Source organism: Ambystoma mexicanum, chromosome 3q, assembly GCF_040938575.1.
Source record: "Ambystoma mexicanum isolate Mex_15411 chromosome 3q, UKY_AmexF1_1, whole genome shotgun sequence".
Classification (NCBI taxonomy): Eukaryota; Metazoa; Chordata; class Amphibia; order Caudata; family Ambystomatidae; genus Ambystoma; species Ambystoma mexicanum.
In genome coordinates this window covers 206789160-206808658 of record NC_090926.1, presented here as the reverse complement: position 1 = coordinate 206808658, position 19499 = coordinate 206789160, and the positions used below count along the sequence as shown (strand labels likewise).

The following is a 19499-nucleotide window of genomic DNA, read 5'->3' as shown; positions in this document are numbered from 1 at the left end:
AGAGACAGCCTGCAGACTAGACTTTCAAAGGATGAGTAGGTTTGGGTGGGGATGATGGAGGACCCACTCTGGGAAGATCAGAGCCACTCTACCACCAGCCCATGAGGGCTTGGGAATGGACAGGATCTTGTAGTATTCAGGGAGAAGTGTCAAAAGCAGTGACTGAGCTGGCCTTGAACCATGTCTCAGCAAGAGCAAGGACATCAATGTCAAGGTCTTCAAGGGGGTGACAGATGTCAGAGGAGTGTTTGATAGAGTGAGAATCTAGCGTGGCTAAGTGCAGTTGGTTGCCCCCTTTAAAAGATTTGCAAGGGGGACAGGGGTGGGGAGCCACCACTTGGGGGGTAAGGGAGGGAGGAGGGCAGGGGGATGAGAGAAGGAGGGGTGGAAGTTAAAAGTGAGAAGGAAGATGCCTGTCAAGAAGGAGGAGGTTGGGCTGTGAGCCCTGAGCCATGATCATGCCATTATGAAAGACATTATTTGGAAGATGTGAAGTGCACCAAGGGCACTTCCCATCTTGTGCTGCCAGAAATGGGAGAGGCGGAGAAAGGGGAGAGGACAGAGACCATATGGCAGATCCATCAGTTGGAAGAAGGAACGGCAAAGAGAATGTCAGTGATAGTCTGTTTAGAGGAGATGGAGATGTAGGTGTCCGCAATGGGCAGACCAGGGTTGGAAATCAGGAATGCCTTTAGTTTCTTCTTACCAAACTTCATGAGAGAGGAAGTGTATGAGAGGGAGATGCAGTTTGAAAAGATAGGGGAGACAGAAAGCCATGGGGTGAGAGACGAGGAGGAGGAGCATGTGGAGGAGCCAGAGGATATCAGGGGAGAGGGTTAAGCAATATGCAACAGTAGAACACCACCAGGCGGCCAAGCAGACAGATCAACGAGCACCTTGGAAATGCCCAGAAATGCAAGTGGTAGCTCAACTCAATTCAATTTTAGCCAAAATCACTAGAAACAGCACAAAATGGTGGTGGATGCACCATGTGCAAACAGTAGTGTCCCCAGACTGCCAGTGGCACGGCAGGTTTCCTTAATAGAACCCCATCTTAGAGCGCCGCCACCACCATCATCCTCCTCTCCAAAAGCAACACAAGGCACTGGGGCATGTTACTCAATCCTGCACCTTCAGCCCGATCCTATGAATGAGCCAGCCCACCAGAGCACCATAGAGCATGCACTGTTGTCTTTGCCAAGGAATAAGTGAACTGCCTCTTGGGATATGTAGTTCACATGCGCCCGAAGGAAGGACATGGTCCCAGCTACTTCCCTGCAGTACCCAGACTCCAGGGTTACCTGCAGCCTCACTGAGCAGGAAATCGCGCCAGTGTCCTCCAGGGCAGAGTCCCCGTCAGCAGCATTCAGCACGCCCAGCATGAAACACAAGCCTGGCAGCCACTTGCCACTGCTGTGCTTCGAGGCGTTGTGGGAGTTAGAGTACCTCCGGTCTCCAGCAGCTCACGTAGTCGGGTCTGGTGCGCAAGAGATTCCAGGGGCCCAGCAAGCTCCTCCGAACGGGCCGCTCCCTCCAGGCCAGGCCACCTCGTACTCCGCTCAATGGTTACCAGCCCCAGGCTCACATCACAGTCAGGATGATGCCGCTTAAGCTGCACAGCAACAGGGTGCCTAGCGATGAAAGATTACAGTGGTGTTCCCAGCAAAATCACTAGCAGATGGTATGCCCAGTAACTTGTTAGTGCCGCAGCATATTGCATGATCTGTTCCGGATTACTGAGGTTGCCCCCGCGTCTGGCAGCACACAGTGCAGGAGGGCTGACTTTCAAAATGGCATGCGCCAGCCACCAAAACAATGGATTCCTGGCACAGAATGCCACCGGAGACACAGGGAAATGAGCCACAGATGCTCTGCTGTTTTTCCATGTGCAGTGGTTGCCGCTGCATAATAGCCAATCATCCAAATAAAGGTAGACTGGTAAATTCTGGTGGCGCAGATGTTGTGGGGTATTTTAAGCAGCAGATACAAAAGAACTGTGGCTATGTATAAGTTAAGACCAAAAGGGCATGGTTGGCAGCCAGATCACAATACCAGCATTTAACTTTCAACTGCCAACCATAAAAGGGCTGATTTCCGGAAAGTCAAAATTAAGTGTGGCGTGTATGCGAATGACTAGGCTGAAAAAGCCCAAGGCCTATTTCCAACTTCATGGGCCCGATACCAGCAAGCGCAGTTATGCTACAGTAGAGATGCCAGGGAGAACTGCGTGCATCTTGGAGCTTGGAGGGAAATGACTAGATTACAGATGAAACTCCCCTGCAGGAGCAAATTCAAAGGCACACATTAAGGAAACTGGTGGCTACAGAAAAAATAAACTGAGAATGAAGACGCAGGAGTAAAATGCATCTTGTGTGATACAAGACATTGAAGTAGGCATCATGTAATGGAAATAAAAAATAATTTTAAAAGTACTAATTTTGGTTTATCAGAGCACCGAAAACCTGTGTATGAACCAAAGAAGCCTTCCCCCACATCAGATTCAAAGATCAACAACTGCTCACCTTCCCGTTAACACATCTACCAGACATTTGGTCAACTCTTTGAAGTCAGAGCTTGAGCCTGGGAAGAGGTTTTATTGGGGTGAATGACTAGAATGAATAGACAATGATGCTGCTAAAAAATAAAATGGCAAAATAAAGTTCCGTTTTGTGGTGAAGCCCTGAGCCGATGACAATTGACATGTTCAAACAGAATGTCACATGAGTCCGGGGGCAGAATTATCCCCACTGCTCAAGGAAGATAACACAAATGGTCATCAACCCTGGGAGCAAACATGTTAAGTGGTTTATTGCAGACTTGGGTGAACAAAAGCCAGAGACCAGGCCTACATACAGGCCATGTGAAGGGAAATGTGCTGTTTGGTTGAACTAATAATATGTGTGTACTTAATAGGACGCCATAGGTTTATATGGAGAATCATGTTTTGTGAATTAACTTGAGAATCGTGTTACTAAAAAAAATTTAAAAAAAGTGTTTCAAATATTCCTGAAAACCTTGACATGCCATATTTGATAATATAACTTCCCGCAAAAGTCGACTTTGGGAACAAGAGTTATTAGCTAAAATGTGATTGCAGCTCCCCAGAATAATTTACAGTTCAAACAGACAGGTAACGTGTAGCTAATGGAACCAGATACTTGTCTGTAAAATCTTATGATTCTAATTTTTATCCTTTTTGTAGAAATTGCAAATATCTGCCATTTGCACCTGCAACCACATGCTGAAATGAGACTGATTGCTCAACCAAATTCAGAAATGTATAGTTTGTGATGCTTCTTCATAAATTGGAGAAAAGTATCATGCTGAAGATTTTAAGTTCATATTTGAATTGTTCAGACATGTCATTCCAAATCGGTGGAGCCATAAGGCCCAGAAATGGAGCCTAGTAATGAAATGGGATCAATCGGAGAAAGTGGGCTAGGCCTTAAGAGGGAGGACAATATATATCCGAATCATATATCAATAAGCTGGCATCTCATAATTTAGATATTTTGGAGTGTGATTAGGGGTTTAAAAGTAGACTAACAATGGTAAAAGGGGAATCTCTTTTCAAAATGAGGATGGTCTGTCCAGAATCAGCCGACTAAAAAGAGGAGAGTGGTCTGAAATTATCTGAACAGTCTAAGCTGACTGGAGCTCTATACAACTATTGTAAGGGAGACAGAAGGAGGTGGTTGAGACAAAGATTATAATCTGGAGGGAACCAGGACAGAGGGATTGATGCTAAAGGCTATCCATAACCTAGTCTAGCGTGTCAGTCTTACCCGATCCCTATGCTTCCCATGAGAAGACCCTGGAGCCTGGATGACTTTTCCTGAACAAAACCCAGAGTGATTTAAAGTAAGTACATAAGACCAATCATTGGTGGGGTTCCATTTGGGTTTTTTAGGCGTGCACCTTTGGCTATAAATAACATTCAACCAACAGTGCCCTTTTGATTTTTGCCAGTGAAAGAAGAAATGCAGGACTGTGCTGTTCTTTATCAATTCAAGAGCAACCTGACTTCTCCCATGGCAATACAAGAGTGGGATTCGATAAAGGGACCATTCCCCAAGCACAGGGCTCAGGAAATGCTTGCTAACAGCGTCACTATCGTGGTGTCTTGGGTCAGAGACTGGAAAGCAAAGTGAAAACATAATACTCCAGACCACCTCATGCATGCTGTGCTCCGAGATGCAGATTTTCCAGTTTAGCAATTATTGTAGGTTTCATTCGGTATATGTTATGGGGAAAATTGCACACAGCCCAATGGAATCATGAGGAAAAGTGTCGCTCACCTGCTATCCAATCCACTGCAATGCCTTCTACACGGCCAATGCCATTCGTCACAACGTCCTCCCGCCAGGTCTGGTCGCGTTTGGCCCGGCTGATTGTGCTGAGTCCCATATCAACCCAGTAGATCGTGTCATTGGCTGAGGGTGGCGAAAAATAAATGGTAAGAAAAACATTTGCAAAACTACAACAACCACCTCAGCCAACCACTGGCACTTGTGAGAATTCAGTACTGGTTAAAGGTGTCGCCAGGTTGAAAGCAGTAGAGACTGGAAGCCACCAAATCTATTTTAATCAATGACAGTGTGAATTTGGTGATCACAATAGGTGCTGGATTGAACACACTAGAGAGTGAGCATTTCCATAGGAATTCTAGCTTCTCACTTGCTGCAAGTGTGCATAAACCTCCTCAGATACACGGAAAGGGAGTGCAAACTCCGTTGCTACTCAATTCTGGGTCTTTACGCTGTACATGCCTTCAATGGCACACATTGTTTTAGTGGTTTACAAGGGTGCTTGTCCTAGTGGTTTAATACTTTACCTGCCCATTGATTGCTCCAACTCAAGTTCCCAAATGAAACCGTATTATCACGGACCTGGATGAGTTTCTAATCAACAACATACGTAACTTACTTTGGGAAGTATGATACAAATACTCAGAAAGGACTTTTGTCCACTCACAATCTAACTGTGGGAAAATCTTGCCTAACTATAACAATTATGTATAACATAAAGACATAGTGGGCCAGAGAACACTTTCAACTCGGGACCTTGTGGTGCCATGGCCAGCGCTTCAGTATAGTGCACTGCCTTGGTCTTCATGGTCAACCAAAGAAACAATAGTAATGAAATTCGTCGTCTGCTGTTTAAACCATTAGTGTGTTGGTTTTAAGAAGAGTGTGTGACACAAGCAGATAGCCCATAAAAAGGAAATAAACTCCACTTTTCAAACTCTCATTACACATAAAAAGGGGATTTTAAATGTCTACACAGCTCTTACCCAAAGTAACATGAGAATACTAATGGACGGATGGAAAACTGAGGGTTACACATCAACCGGAGATGCTGCTAAACCGTTGCACCGTTCCAAATCTTGCTTGGAAGTCTGAGGGGTGGCAGCACCCTGTGGATTCATGGAAGTAGTATGCAAGACTTACAAAATAACTGGAGAGCAGAGAAATGTAGAACAGCCCCCCTACCTGCATGGAAATCAATCCCGACAGCCAGAGAAGTCCCAGATATAGGAACCAAGGCATCAGACTTGTCTGCAGGGTCGAGTGGGATGCCACGGATTCCCTCGTGGACAGAATAGAGCAGGAAGGAGCCCACACCTGTGGAAAAATAAAAGACCATAGTAAAGCTAAAGGGTTTAGTAATGGAGTCAGAAGAGGGGCTATGCAGGAGGAGAGGGGCCATGAATTGAATTGTGTTTTCTGTGTTCCGAGCACAACGTTTTGTGTAGCACACAAAAAAGTGGGTGGAGGTATTAGAGTGGACTTGTTGGTCAATTGCAGTTACTCCCTGACACTTTCAAAAATGAATGTGTTTTAAACATCTTTTTATTAGTATCTTAACCAATAAATTACACAGCAGTACAATAAAAAATACATGTTTTTGATTGACGCTTTACGAGGAGCCATTGGGATTGCATTGCGAATCCATTGACTTCCAGATCACGTGTTTTCAGGACAGATGCCAATCTCGTTTGAAGAGGAGAACCCCAGCGTCTGGAGACCACGTTAAGTGGGTGGACCAGGAAAAGATGGCCAGGCATTTGTTTTTGATCAAGGGTAATGGAATTATCACTGGCACGGACAAGTAACCAGTCCACTTTAGGATTTGGTCAACATGACAAACTATTTTTAAGGCAAGAATAGACTCTAGTACGTCTAATTGGGCCCTTGTATAGTTGGTGCAATTAGTAAAACAGTAAACGGAGTAACACAAGGCACTAGAATACGAGCAGGCAATGTATAGCTGTCAGGAGGGATCATTAGAACCAGCATTGTGTGACGGCTCAGGGATGCCAAGCTAGGTGATCAGCAAGGGCTTTTAACACGTGGTCTTGCCAAACTCCCTTAAGGTAGCGCAGGCAGAGCATTAAGGCCCAATTACAAAATCAGGGGTTTGCTATGTAGGTACAGTTACCACCTAGAGGCAGTTTAGTAATAGTTTCACACAGAAGCAAGAAAATATATAATTAGGCCCAAACAAACATGCAAGTAAACCTGGAGGACAGTTCACAACATATACTCTTCTATACATATAAGTCTATGCAGTAGGTAATTCAACGGGAGACTACATAACACTTGGCAGTTAATACAGTAATAAGCAATTCAACAATGGCAAAGGAAAATTGTGACAAATAAAATGGGATTAAAAAGTGGTTACAACTGATTGTACGCCCTTCCTTATAAGGCTGGCGATTAAGCTTCAGCAGGGCTTCCATAACCAGGCAAGTAAATCCAAAAGAGTTCAATGCAAAGGTAACGGAACAGGGGTTGGAAAGTCTTAAAGTTCCCCTGCAGAAGTGTTAGCCTCAGCCAACACGGAATTAAACACTTATTTTGAAAGCAATCTTTCAGTTTAAAAAAAAGATAATGAGAAAAGGTTTAGAGTAAATATAGGTGTGCACGCTGCAACAAGCTCAAAGATCTGACCCTGTCCAGGTGGGATGGGGTGGAGGTGGGTTAAGGACCCCCTCTCAACCTGTGTCAAGAGCCCTAAGACGATGTTTCGCTAGAGCATGCCCGGCCCCAGAGTCCTGGTGAGGTAGTTGGGAGAGCCCCAGTTTCTGCCCACCTGCGCCTTATGTGTCAGGTTACAGTTGGAGAGTACCACTTTAAATGCCTGCCTTACACCATGCTTTTCCTTTCTAAAACCACAATGAAACTCTTGCTGAGGGAAAAACATTTCACCCACAAGAGAGCCACCAGAACATAGCGTAGTACTTACCAACAGCAAAGGCACTTCAACGCTGCAGGAAAGAAACTCTGAAATTCACAGTAGTTATGCTGAGCAGTGTTAAGATTGATTTTCTATACTGGTGGCCAGATGTATAGAAGGCCAACCTATATTATGACAGGAACAACTCTGGGAAGCTGTAGCCAAAGCAGTTTAGGTAGCAGTGATAGGCGGTCTAGGTTAAGTTATTTAGAGGTGGTGAGCGTGTAAAGGGTCCACAATGAGGTCACATAATGGGAAGCCCAGATAACACTTAGACAGGATGTATAAAAATAGTTATTATGGCCAAACACACTATAGAAAATGACTATTAGTAGCTAGACATACCACACAACACTATCAATCTAAATACATATATACATTCACAAGTATTATGCACTTATGGTCCACAGAGATGATAGGTTATTTATAATGCGCTTCATACCCAGAGGCAACCTTAGCGACCCCCCAGCTCTTTAGGACTTTTTAATTTCCACCCTTCAGCGAGAGAGAGCCTTTTTTCTCACCTTCTCATGTATTTTGACCTGATTTGGATGATATGTTTCCTCTATTTTTGGAGTCTGGCAAACTCCATAGGCATCAACTTTTTGTATGGTGACACAGCAGCGTCAGTGCAGTGTCAGTGAGAAATCCTTTAGATTTCTCATAAGATTTAAACTACCGTTCCCAAGAACAGTGAAGTGAAATTGACTTTACTTACCTTTTCTCTTTGTAGGTCCAGCACACACTGTTGGGCAAAGTTTGTATGCAGTACCCCCTGGGACCACTACACACAACTGAATACAGGTATAGGCAACCCAACCTTTGGTATAAGCTTGTACTACAGTTTTGGTAGCGTATTGAGCAGCCAGGCTTATCTCGAGAGGGGTAAAAGTGAGCTGTATATTGAGCAGCCAGGCTTATCTCGAGAGGGGTAAAAGTGAGCTGTAGTGGGGTTACACAAAGATTCACAGTTACAGGTATTCAAATAAGCTCTTAGACTCCAGGTTTCTTGCATAAACCATTATTAATTTATCAGTCAGTTAGAAAGCCTTCTTTGGAAGGGAGCAATATAATAGTAACACGCAAATACACTTCAATAGTGTACACTCTTAGTTTCTAATTCAGTAAAGACCCTGTTGGGATGGCCCACAGACAGCCTACACCCATATGTGACTTCAATAACTAGGGTGCTGGGTACATTAATATCTTACTGTTGGCATTTAGAATACTTTTAGGAATTGGTAAAAGGCAAAGGTTATTAGAAAACAAGAGATCACAAATATTCTTAAGCAGGCAAATACTTTTTGATTCTCCAAGAAGAGTCATACAATTCAATAGACTAAGCCAAAGTCAATGGGCAAAAATCCTGTATAGGATTCTGCACTTCTGGTAAGTAAATGGAAAATTCTGTGCACAAGTTCTTAGGAGTATTTGATGAAAAGAAGAATCAAATGAAGGGCCACAAGCTGATTAGGCTTGTGAGTTGTACAAGTTTCACGCAACTCTACAGTAAGAGGCAAGTTCTCAGACTTGTTTTACAGTATCTTAGAAATTAAGAAAGGATGCAGCTGATGACTTCTGTTCCTGTGCAGCTCTGCAGATCTCACTGTTGCTGGGCCTCAGTCATGGGGACAAGGGGGACAACAGGGAGGACGTCGGGGGACTCCTGCAATGCAGTGGGATGTTCAAAACTCGCAACCGGCAGACTTCACTTTCAGCGGCTGTTCAGTGTTTCAGCTCCTCTCGTCTACCACGGTTCCTGGCTGTCGAGATGGACTTTCCTTGCTTCTGGGGTCCCCCACCCTGTTGAGGGGGCTCAAGCTTGGTCAGTCCTGCTTCTTGGGAGTCGGGAGGACCTTCCAAAAGCTCTAGGCCAGCTTAAAAGCAAACCACACAATCTGGTGTTCCTCTGCCTGGCTATAAGGTTTCCAGCAGCAACTCTGGAAATTCAATCAGCTCCGAGATTGACGTCCACGTGGCTTACTTTGGAGTTGAATGGTCCCACAACTCAAGGGGAGAAGTTGTCCTTGCAGGGGCTGCTCTGTCAATGCAAACTTGGCATTTCGGCACTGCAGCAGGGCTTCACCCGGCAAGCCAACGGTCCAGGAGTTTCAGCAGGTGTCTTCAAGTTCTTCGGTTCCTTCGTCCAGTGGTCGACTGCCTTCCAAGCCAAAGGACTTGCCTTTTATTCAGTTCTCTCCCATTCATTCCAGCCTAGCTGTCAATCACCCAGCAGGGTAGCTGTCCTTGCCGGACAGTCAGCCAGCCAATCACCACAGAGTGCATTTGGGTTTCCAAGGAGACTAAGCACATGGAGTTTCGGGCACCTCCTTCACTTCCTGCCTACCCCAGACACTCAGGAGCTAAAGGCGTGTTTCACTCGTGAATCCTGCCAAAGGCAAAATTAACAAAGAGACCAAACCTGGTTTGGCACACAGAGTAAATCTCAAGAAGGACCTTTACACAAAAAAATGGTGAAAAAAGAAGACCAGGCGCCATTTTGACAAAGATGGCTCCCGTGTATACTTTACTGTAGCTGCGAATGCAGCCCGCGGTAAAGGCACACCATGGTAGTTCAAACAAAACCACTGCCACCAGCCATTCAATGAGAAGAACAAGTTACTTTCTTACCTGGTAACGTTCTTTCGATGGGATGGTCCGACGACGTATTCCATATCTATGACATGTAATCACCACAGCTGTGCTGCTTCGGAAACTTTTTCGGCGTCTGCGTCCTGCGTCGATGCGCCGTCGTCGAGGACCTCCTCCGACGTCCGACGTCATCCGATGTGATAAGTAGGACGCACGACGCCCATAGCCTCAGTTGTAGTTTTTTCCCCCAGAACGTGTGACATAAGTCAACTGCCAGTCAGACACAAAGCCTTGCGGAATGTAAGCTGCAATCGCAAAAGAAATTCTGCAGCGTGGAAGGCCGGGCGGGAGCGATATGGAATACGTCGTCGGACCATCCCATCGAAAGAACGTTACCAGGTAAGAAAGTAACTTGTTCTTCGAGGGGATTGGGTCCTCCGACGTATTCCATATCTATGACAGACTCCCAAAGCAGTACCAAAGCAAGGAGGAGGGAAAGAATTTAGAATCAAAATGTAGAATAGCCAATCAAATAGCAGAGCAAAGGACCGCCTTGCCAAAGGCCAGATCCTGTGCTCGGATGGAATCAAGGGAATAGTGACGTACAAATGTATGTACTGAAGCCCAGGTGGCTGCATCACAGATGTTGCGAATAGGAACACCCCTCTGCAGGGCAGTAGACGCAGCCATACCCCTGGTAGAATGGGCCCGCAAGCCAGCCGGTGGGTCCTTACCCGCCAAACGGTAGCACTCCGAGATGGCCAAAATAATCCAGCGAGACAAAGTCTGTTTCGTCACAGCTTGCCCCAAACGCTTACCAGCGTAACCAATAAAGAGTTGATCATCCACTCTGACCCGGGACATGCGTGAAACATAAAAGCTTAAAGCTCTCCTAGGATCAAGCCTATGGAGCCTCTCCTCTTCCTTACCAGGATGCGGAGGAGGATAGAATGCCGGAAGAACAACCTTCTGGGCCAAATGAAATTCCGTCACTACCTTCGGAAGAAAAGAAGGACGAACTCTAAGGACAACCCTGTCCTTGTGAAATACAGTGAAGGGAGGCTTAACTGAAAGTGCCTGTAACTCACTCACTCTGCGAGCGGAAGTAACCGCAACTAAAAACACAGTTTTCAGAGTCAACAGCCTCAAAGGGCAAGAATGTAAAGGCTCAAACGGAGCACCCATAAGAAACTTAAGAACCAGGTTTAAATCCCAACCGGGCACCAGGAAAGGTGACGGAGGGAACACATTAGTGAGCCCTTTCAGGAACTGTGAAATCAAAGGGATTTTAAAGTAAGAACACTCTTCAGACGAGCGCTTAAAGATGGACAGCGCCGCCAGGTAACCCTTAACGGTACCCACTTGCAAGCCCCTGTGGGCCAAAGAAAGTAAAAAGGACAGAACCATGGGGATGTCACATGCAAAAGGATCCACATTCTGAACTCTGCACCAGTCGCAGAACTTACGCCAACGGCAACGGTACAGAGACTTTGTTGCCGGCCTTCGGGCCGAAAGCAACACCTCCATCACGCCCTCAGGGAGGTCCCAATCCTTATACCTCAACCTTTCAGAAACCAAGCGTGAAGGTTGAGGGATCTGACCTCTGGATGGAGAACCTGACCCCCCTCCCGTGAGAGCAGATCGTCTCGGTAGGGAAGACGACGTGGAGGGCAGATGGATAAGTCGAGAAGGTCCGGGTAACACGTCCTCCGAGCCCACGCCGGGGCAATGAGGATCATCCGGGAACCGAACTTCCGTAACCTCCGCAGCACTTGCGGGATGACGGGGACTGGAGGAAACGCGTACAGCAGCGGGAATGACCACTCCACCACGAACGCGTCTCCCAAGGCTCCTTTCGGAGGAAATTCCCGCAAGCAAAACCTTTCGCACTTCCGGTTGACACTGGAGGCGAAGAGATCCACTTGAGGGGTCCCCCAAAGGGCGAAGATCTCCAGGAGAATCTCCTGAGCCAACTCCCACTCGTGAGAGATCGCGCTCTGCCTGCTCAGAGCGTCCGCCGTCACGTTTTCGGCACCGGCCAGATGAACTGCCGAGATCGAAACTTCCTGCTGGATGGCCCAGAACTCGAGCTGCATCGCCTCTCTGCACAGAGGAAGTGACCCTGCCCCCCCCCCCCTTTTTGTTGAGGTAGTGCATGGCCACTGTGTTGTCCGTCAGGATCAGGACATTCTTCCCTCGCACAGACGGCAGAAAAGCCTTCAGGGCTAGCCTGACGGCCCTCAGCTCCAACAGATTGATATGGAGTCTGGACTCCGACGGAGACCAACGACCGCTGACTGTCAGCCCGTTGGCATGAGCTCCCCATCCCGTGAGGGATGCATCCGTCACGATCGTCACCTCCGGCCAGGGAAGCCAAAATGGAGCCCCCTTCATCAAGTTGCCTTCGACGGCCCACCACAGAAGGTCCCGGGCGACCGAGGACGGCACCTGAATCGAGTCCGACATCCTGCCGGAGGACTGCGACCATTGCGTCTTGAGTGCCCACTGCAAAGATCTCATCCGCAGGCGAGCCTCTGGCACCAGAAGAATGCAGGATGCCATGAGGCCGAGCAACCTCAAGAACTCGAACGCTGGGAGCGTCTGGGCATGCTGAAACTTGTGCACCATCTGCTGAATGTGAAGAGCCCTCACCTGGGGAGGAAAACACTGCCCCAGGGAAGTGTCGAGCACTGCTCCGATGTACTGGAGCCGCTGCGTTGGCGTCAAATGGGACTTCTTTAAATTGAGGGAGAAGCCCAGCCTGTGAAGGGAGCGACAGGCGATCGATAGATGATCCAGGACTTGCTCGGGAGAGCTCCCCCTGATCAACCAATCGTCCAGGTAGGGGTAGACGTGAATCCCCCCTTGCCTGAGATGCGCTGCCACCACCACCATGAGCTTGGTGAAAACCCTCGGGGCGGAGGTCAATCCGAACGGCAGGACCCGAAACTGAAAGTGCGAGTCGCCAACCGCGAACCTCAGGTACTTCTTGTGCTTGGGCTGGATCGGCACATGGAAGTAAGCATCCTTGAGGTCGAGTGACACCAACCAGTCCTGAAGCTGAAGGGCCTGGAGGACTTGAGAGAGAGTAACCATCTTGAACTTGTCCTTCCTGAGGAGTTTGTTCAAATCGCGCAAGTCCATGATGGGTCTCAATCCCCCGTCTTTCTTCGAAACCAAAAAATAAGGTGAATACCATCCCTTGTTCCTCTCCGCTACAGGCACCAGTTCTATGGCGCCTTTCTCCAGCAGGGCTTGAATTTCCTGCGCAAGGAGCGGATCCGGACTCTGCAAAGAGAGGTTCCCCGGCGGATTGTCGCGAGGCCTGTGCCGAAAAGGAAGACAGCAGCCGTGGGTTATGATCTCCAGAACCCACACATCTGAAGTAATGGCTTGCCACTCTACAAGAAGCTGTGCCAGCCTTCCCCCAACCGGCGAACCATGGGACATGGCCTCACGACTGAACGGGAGCGGCTGCGGCGTTACCTGAGGGCAAAGAGGCAACTGCCCGAGCGGCCTTGGCACCACGGGTACCCTGTCGTCCACCTCTGGTACCCCTGCGTTGGCCTCTTTGACTGCCAGCTCCTCTCGCTTTACTGAAAGATGAGTAATAGCGAAAGGAACCACCCCTCCACTGCTGTCCCCTAGGACGAAAAGGCGGAGGTTGGCGAACTGCAACGCCCAACGACTTCGCTGCAGCTTTCGAGGTCTGCAACCTCTCAAGGCTCTCGTCAGCCTTGCTGCCAAAAAGGTGTTCACCATCAAAGGGCATGTTGAGGAGCCGGGACTGCACATCAGGAGCAAACCCCGACTTCCGCAACCACGCAAACCTGCGTATCACGGTGCTCGCCGCCATGGACCTACTGACGCATTCAGCCAAGTCCAGACCCGACTGAACGGACTCACACATGGCATCCTTACCATCCTGGACCATAGCAAGGAAACCATCCCGTTCAACCCCTTCGGGAATATGGTCAGCCGCTAACGCAACACAGTTCCACAGAGTGTGCGTGAAACGTGACAAGGCACAAATGGAGTTGGCCGCCTGAAGCGCCATACCACCAGAAGAAAACACTTTCTTCGCCCAGCCATCAAAACGTTTGTCGTCCCTATCAGGAGGGATGGTAGGGTACGACGCCTGCTTTGCCGGGGCCGTGGCCGCCTGCACCACCAAACTTTCCGGAGTGGGGTGCCTGGTCAAGTAGCAGGGGTCGCTACTGGCTGGACGGTATTTACGCGACAAGGATCTGCCCACCGCCGGGAGACTCTCCGGAGCAGTCCAAGCCGCCGCCACCCTTCTCTGTAAAGCCATATGGAACGGCAGTACCGGGTCAGTTGGGGGACCAACATCAAGGATGTCCGTCAGATCATCCTGCACAAACTCCCCTGGGGGAGCAGACCATCCCAGATACTCAGACACCCTAGCCATAAGGCGCCGGTACGAGGAATCGGCATGGGAGCCAGGCTCAGGCCTACAAAATTCCACCTCCGGAGAGGTGTCCAGTCAACTGGCATCATGCAGTGACTGCCTCAAATCGTCAAACTGACTATGGCCCGAGACAATTTCATCTGGCACCAAACTAGGAACCAGGCCATCAGAATCCTCATCCGCCTCCGAAATATATTCCAGGTGGCGAAAAGGCACCCGAGAGTGCTTGCTCTTAACCAGAGCCTTCCTAGGGGGTACACCCGTGACACGGGGCACCTCCGACACGAAAGGCGTCGATGGCGTCGAGCGAATCGGCGCCGACGCCGAGAAAACCGGCAACGGCGCCGAGAGGATCGGCGTCGACGTCAGATGCAGCGCCTCCAGTATCGGCGGCGTCGACACAGCCCTCGAAGCCGGAGCCCCGAGCGTGTCCCTCGACGACCTGATCGTCGACGGCTTCGACGAGGCCCTCGAAGCCGGAGCCTCGAGAAAGCCTGTCGACGCCCTCGACGCCTCAGACGTCGATGTCTTCCTCGAAGACTTCACAGGAGCACACGGTCTCGAACGCGTCGAGGACCGGGACCTGGAACGGGTACGGCGAGAACGAGCCTCCTTGTCCGAACGGGACCGCTCCCGTGACTCGTGCCGACCACTCTTGCGAGCGGCGTCTCTCGACCTCACACGGCCGACCCCACTCGGGGGCGCGGACGGCTGAGTACCCTGCGACTCAAGAATCGCCAACATTTTCTTCCCGAAGGAAGCCCATTCTTCCGGCGTCGCACGGCTGGTGGGGTAACCGACGTGCCGTGCAGAATCCTCGGAAGAGGACCTGGAAGGCGACCGGTGACGGCGCTTCCGAGAATGCCTCGAAGAGGCCGAGGAGTGGCGAGACCCACTCCTAGAAGAAGACCGACGAGACTTCCGACGATGACGCAGAGAGTCACCCCTCGAATCATCCGTCGAAAGCCCCGCCGACTTCGACTTCCGGGGCTTGGACACCCGACCTACCGACAACTTCTTCTTACGTTCGCGTAAGGCTTTGGACGTGAGCGACTGGCAGTCGACACAGTCATCCGTGTCGTGGGCCTCCCCGAGGCACCAGAGGCAGGCGTCGTGCGAGTCAGTCACGGACATCTTGGACCCACACTCCCCGCACTTCTTAAAGCCCGGACGCGGGGTTGAAGACGAAGCGGAAGACATCGCCGAAGGAAATTCACAAAGGAACAGGTTCGAAGAACCAGAAAGAACAGAACTCCAAAGAGTCGAGGCTTAGAACCGAGAAACACGAAGCAACACGTTCGCGGAAAAAACGGAACTGAGGCTATGGGCGTCGTGCGTCCTACTTATCACATCGGATGACGTCGGACGAGGTCCTCGACGACGGCGCATCGACGTCATCGACGCAGGACGCAGACGCCGAAAAAGTTTCCGAAGCAGCACAGCTGTGGTGATTACATGTCATAGATATGGAATACGTCGGAGGACCCAATCCCCTCGAAAAGGTTAACATAAAAAACTTTACTTGAGAAACTAGACAGAGGGGATACTAGGTAACCCCTCCAACACTTATTGTAAGATAGTGTGTGCTGGGTCTAGTAAGTTGAAATGGTAAGTAAATGTCAATTTCAGTTTACTGCTCTGGGAAACAGTAGTTTATCCCAGAGAAGGTATTTAAACCTTGGGAAATCTGGAAGACTTCCCTTTGTACCTGAACTGAAGGTGCTGTGTGACAATGTAAAAGATGATGCCTATGGAGTTTGTCAGACTCCACAACCAAACGAAAGAGGTAAAATTCACAATAAAATACATGAGAGAGTGGGAAAAAGGGTCTTACTCTCTCCAGGTTAAAAAAAAAATCAAGTCCTCAAAATCCAGCAAAGTTGCTGGGGGTCTCTAAGGTGAAGGGAATTAGCACATAAATGAGAATTCTCCCTAACATACACCATCTTATGTGGAGTGTTAAGGGGTTACCTTGTAGCCCATTATCATACCCTTTCGTGTAACATTTTTATGTTACCCTCACTACTTTAAATGGCTGGTGGCAGTGGTTTAATCTTCCTACCATTGTGCTTTTCTACCACAGGTGGAATCCTCAACTGCAGTATAGCACTCATGGGTGAACATTTTTGTCAAAATGGCCCTTGGTGCCGGTTTGACATTTTCTGTTTAGGAGGTCTTTCTTGGGTTTTATTCAAAAAAGGTAGCAGGGGCCCCTCTCTTGAAAGAACATTGCATGATAACCTGTTCAGCGGTTATTAACCACTTTGAGAGTTCGCAGCCATCTACTTTTTGCTCACTGTACCTTCCACAGATGGGAAATACATATTTGCATATCAGTCTTTATCTCGCTCACATGGGCGGGCCAACACCGAAATGCTATGGCAATTCTCTTCTGAACAAGAGTACCAACAGCAACCCCATACACATGTTTCAGCCTTGTTGGGCCGCATCAGTGAGGTGAAGCTGTGCCTCTCCAAGCACAGTGAGCAAGGAGTCCACGTCTGGTTGCCCCCAGTTAATTTAGGGTGACCAACCCCAAGTTCCTTCCAAAAATACAAAAAAAGGTTTCTTGGGTTTTACTCTGTGCTTCGCGCGGAGTTGAGCCCTTTGTTCGCTTTGCCTTTGGTGGGCTTCAGCCCTGAAGCCCGTCTCTGGCTCCAGAGGATCTGGAAAGGCAGGACGTGATGAAGGTTCCCGAAACACCCCCGTCCTTCGTCTCTAGGAATGCCTGATCGCAAAGAGTCCTGATTGGCTGGCTGTCCTTTCAGGATAGCCACCCTGCTGTGTGATTGACAGCCTAAAATGTGCATGAATGGGAGAAACCTGCTTCTAAAGGTGAGCGGAGTCGACCACTGAGAAAGACCCAACGAAGAAACCGTGAACGAAACTTGCTGCATCCTCCTGGACCTTTGAATTGCCCGGTGACGCCCTGCTGCTGCGCTGAAACTCCTTTTTCTGATCGACAAGAGAAGCTCCGGAAGGGACTGCTTCCCTTGGGTTAGTGGGATCAACTAACCCTGAGACGAACTCCACTGGACCATCTTCCCTGATCGGCTGTACTTATTTGCTGCTGCAAGAACAGAGTGCAAGGGGGGGAGAAATCAGTAGTCTAGTGCAATGTCTGAATTACGGCCATGAGCTACAGGAGTCTCCTGAGGACCTTCCAGAAGCAGGACGACCAGAGCTCGAGTCCCCTCACCAGAGTGCAGGACCCAAGGAGTCAAAGGGCAAGCATTGGCAAAGCTAACGGGTGAGTACAAGTCCCAGATGAAATGCATTAAAAAAGATTGAAGGTAGGTAAATCCAGTACATGGGTACTTTCCACAATAGCTCCAAACTAGAATTCGGATCACAACTAGGCAAGGGAGAGTTGGGGAGTAGAGTGGACTTTATGCCTGTACAGTCCTTATTTCGTGAGAGGGCGAGAACAGTTATGCAAGCTGCAACCTTAACTAGGGTCTTCTGTTGGTCGTTGCAGGGAAGCAGTGCTTCACCATGAGTTGGTTAAATGGAATGCTCACTGTCTTCAGCACGATGTTCTTCATTGTCTTAGTCCGAACTGAGGAACTGCTGGAGGATGACTTGGACTGGGTCCTCACCCAGCCCACAAATGGTAAGGATCTGCACCATTCAAGCTGGCATGGGCTATCCAATCATGGGCAGCCTCTTGACCCACATCTGTCAAGCCACAGATATCCCCTGGCCGGAATGTGGTTTAGGACAAGAAAGCCCCCAAACCCCCACCCCCCAACATACATTCGGCCAGGATGCGCCCACACACCTCTGTGCCAGGGAACTCCAAGTTGGAACTCCAAGGCTTTCAATATGTGGTATTTCTAGACTTCAGAAGACAAGAACCTGAAAGGACAAGATGGCCAAAGGACAGGGTGAAAACACACAGCATGGCCCTTTTGTGTATGCAGTACTCAAAATGGCATTTACAGTAAAGCAAAAAAAGTGCCTATGATAAAACACACAGAAAATGTATTTGGTAGGAATGTCTCTGCTGCCAACAGCCAATCCTGGACACATCTTAAAAGTAACAAAAATGTTACAAAAAAGGGATACATAGTACCCCATGCAGACCTCTCTAAGTTATAGTAAAACTTAAAAGGAAACTAGCAAAGGGAACTCTGCACTGGGTCACCATGAGGGGTGAACAGTGCCCATAGAAGAATTGAATAGAGCAAGTAAAGGAAAGCACAAAGATTTTACTTCTCGACAAACGTCGGGGCAGGGTTTCAAGCAATAGCAAAATGTTGGTATGGTTCCATTGATCACAATGGAGGGAAAATGGCAAAAAGAAAATATTTTGTAACACTCCCCCAGATTCACCTGTGGAATTGTGTAGACTCAATTAGAATTCACTCACCGAGGGAAACCAAGAGGCACAAACTACTTCTGATTGGCTAAGTGGGAGTTTGGTTCAGATGCCGTACCTAATAATATTTTACCCATGCTACTGTTGGGGTCCAGTGCTACTTTGCTTCAGTATCACTCAGGTTGCTTTCTGAAGGCAATCTGTCTGCTGGAACCCTTGCAGCTCAAGCACTGATAGACGTTAGGGTCTTGGCAAGGTGAGGTCAGCACACGCCCCAGCGTTAGTGATGCAGTGGAGACTCGAGTGTCAACAAAAAGGATTTTCAAGTAAAAAAACACTGCTGTGAAGCCACTGATGATGCAGTTGTACAGAAGAGGAGCAGAAATGCTGGTGCTGGGGTGCCATAATGCTGCACGTTTTGCTGAAGGCTCCCAGCACCAAGGAAAGACTGTCCAGCAGATGCAGTTCAGGTAAAGGATTACTCAGTGCCCTGACATCACATCAAGTTCCTTGTTGCAAGTGTATTGTTGAATGCCGTTCTATGTCTCGGATGACAACGCCAAGTCAGAGGCTCTGTTGAATACCTGTACTCGTGGCGAGCAGTGCTCTCACTTCAAGTTTGGTCCGCACAAGGACGAGGCGCAACGCTTTCTTGGATGTCATGAGAGCGTGCCACTCAGCGGAGTCAACCAGGTTACAGGGAAAGGATTGCTGCTTCATTAATTTCCTCCGGCCACTTTAAATAGGGTGTCTGCACATGCCAGCAGATTGTCACCAATGAACAGTTCTAGTTGGTTAAGTACATGGCTTCCAGCAGAGCTTCAGAGCTCACTCATGATTCTTGTTCAGGTTGGCGCCATCTTCTGTCCTGTGGGACTCGTCCTCATGTTAGGATGCAGACCCTCCGGTTCTATATAA

The 19499-nt window shown here is 48.7% G+C and overlaps 1 protein-coding gene across 2 annotated transcripts in view; it reads right to left on the bottom strand.

Moving 5' to 3' along the window:
- Window positions 1-19499, bottom strand: part of LRP1 (LDL receptor related protein 1) — a 1300039-nt gene that overhangs the window by 537094 nt on the left and 743446 nt on the right. For both annotated transcript variants that reach the window (XM_069653565.1, XM_069653566.1), the window contains exons 35-36: window positions 5493-5624; window positions 4299-4433 (exon numbers count right to left, since the gene is read on the bottom strand). In XM_069653565.1, the coding sequence (XP_069509666.1) occupies window positions 4299-4433; window positions 5493-5624 (267 nt within the window). The remainder of the gene's footprint in view (window positions 1-4298; window positions 4434-5492; window positions 5625-19499) is intronic.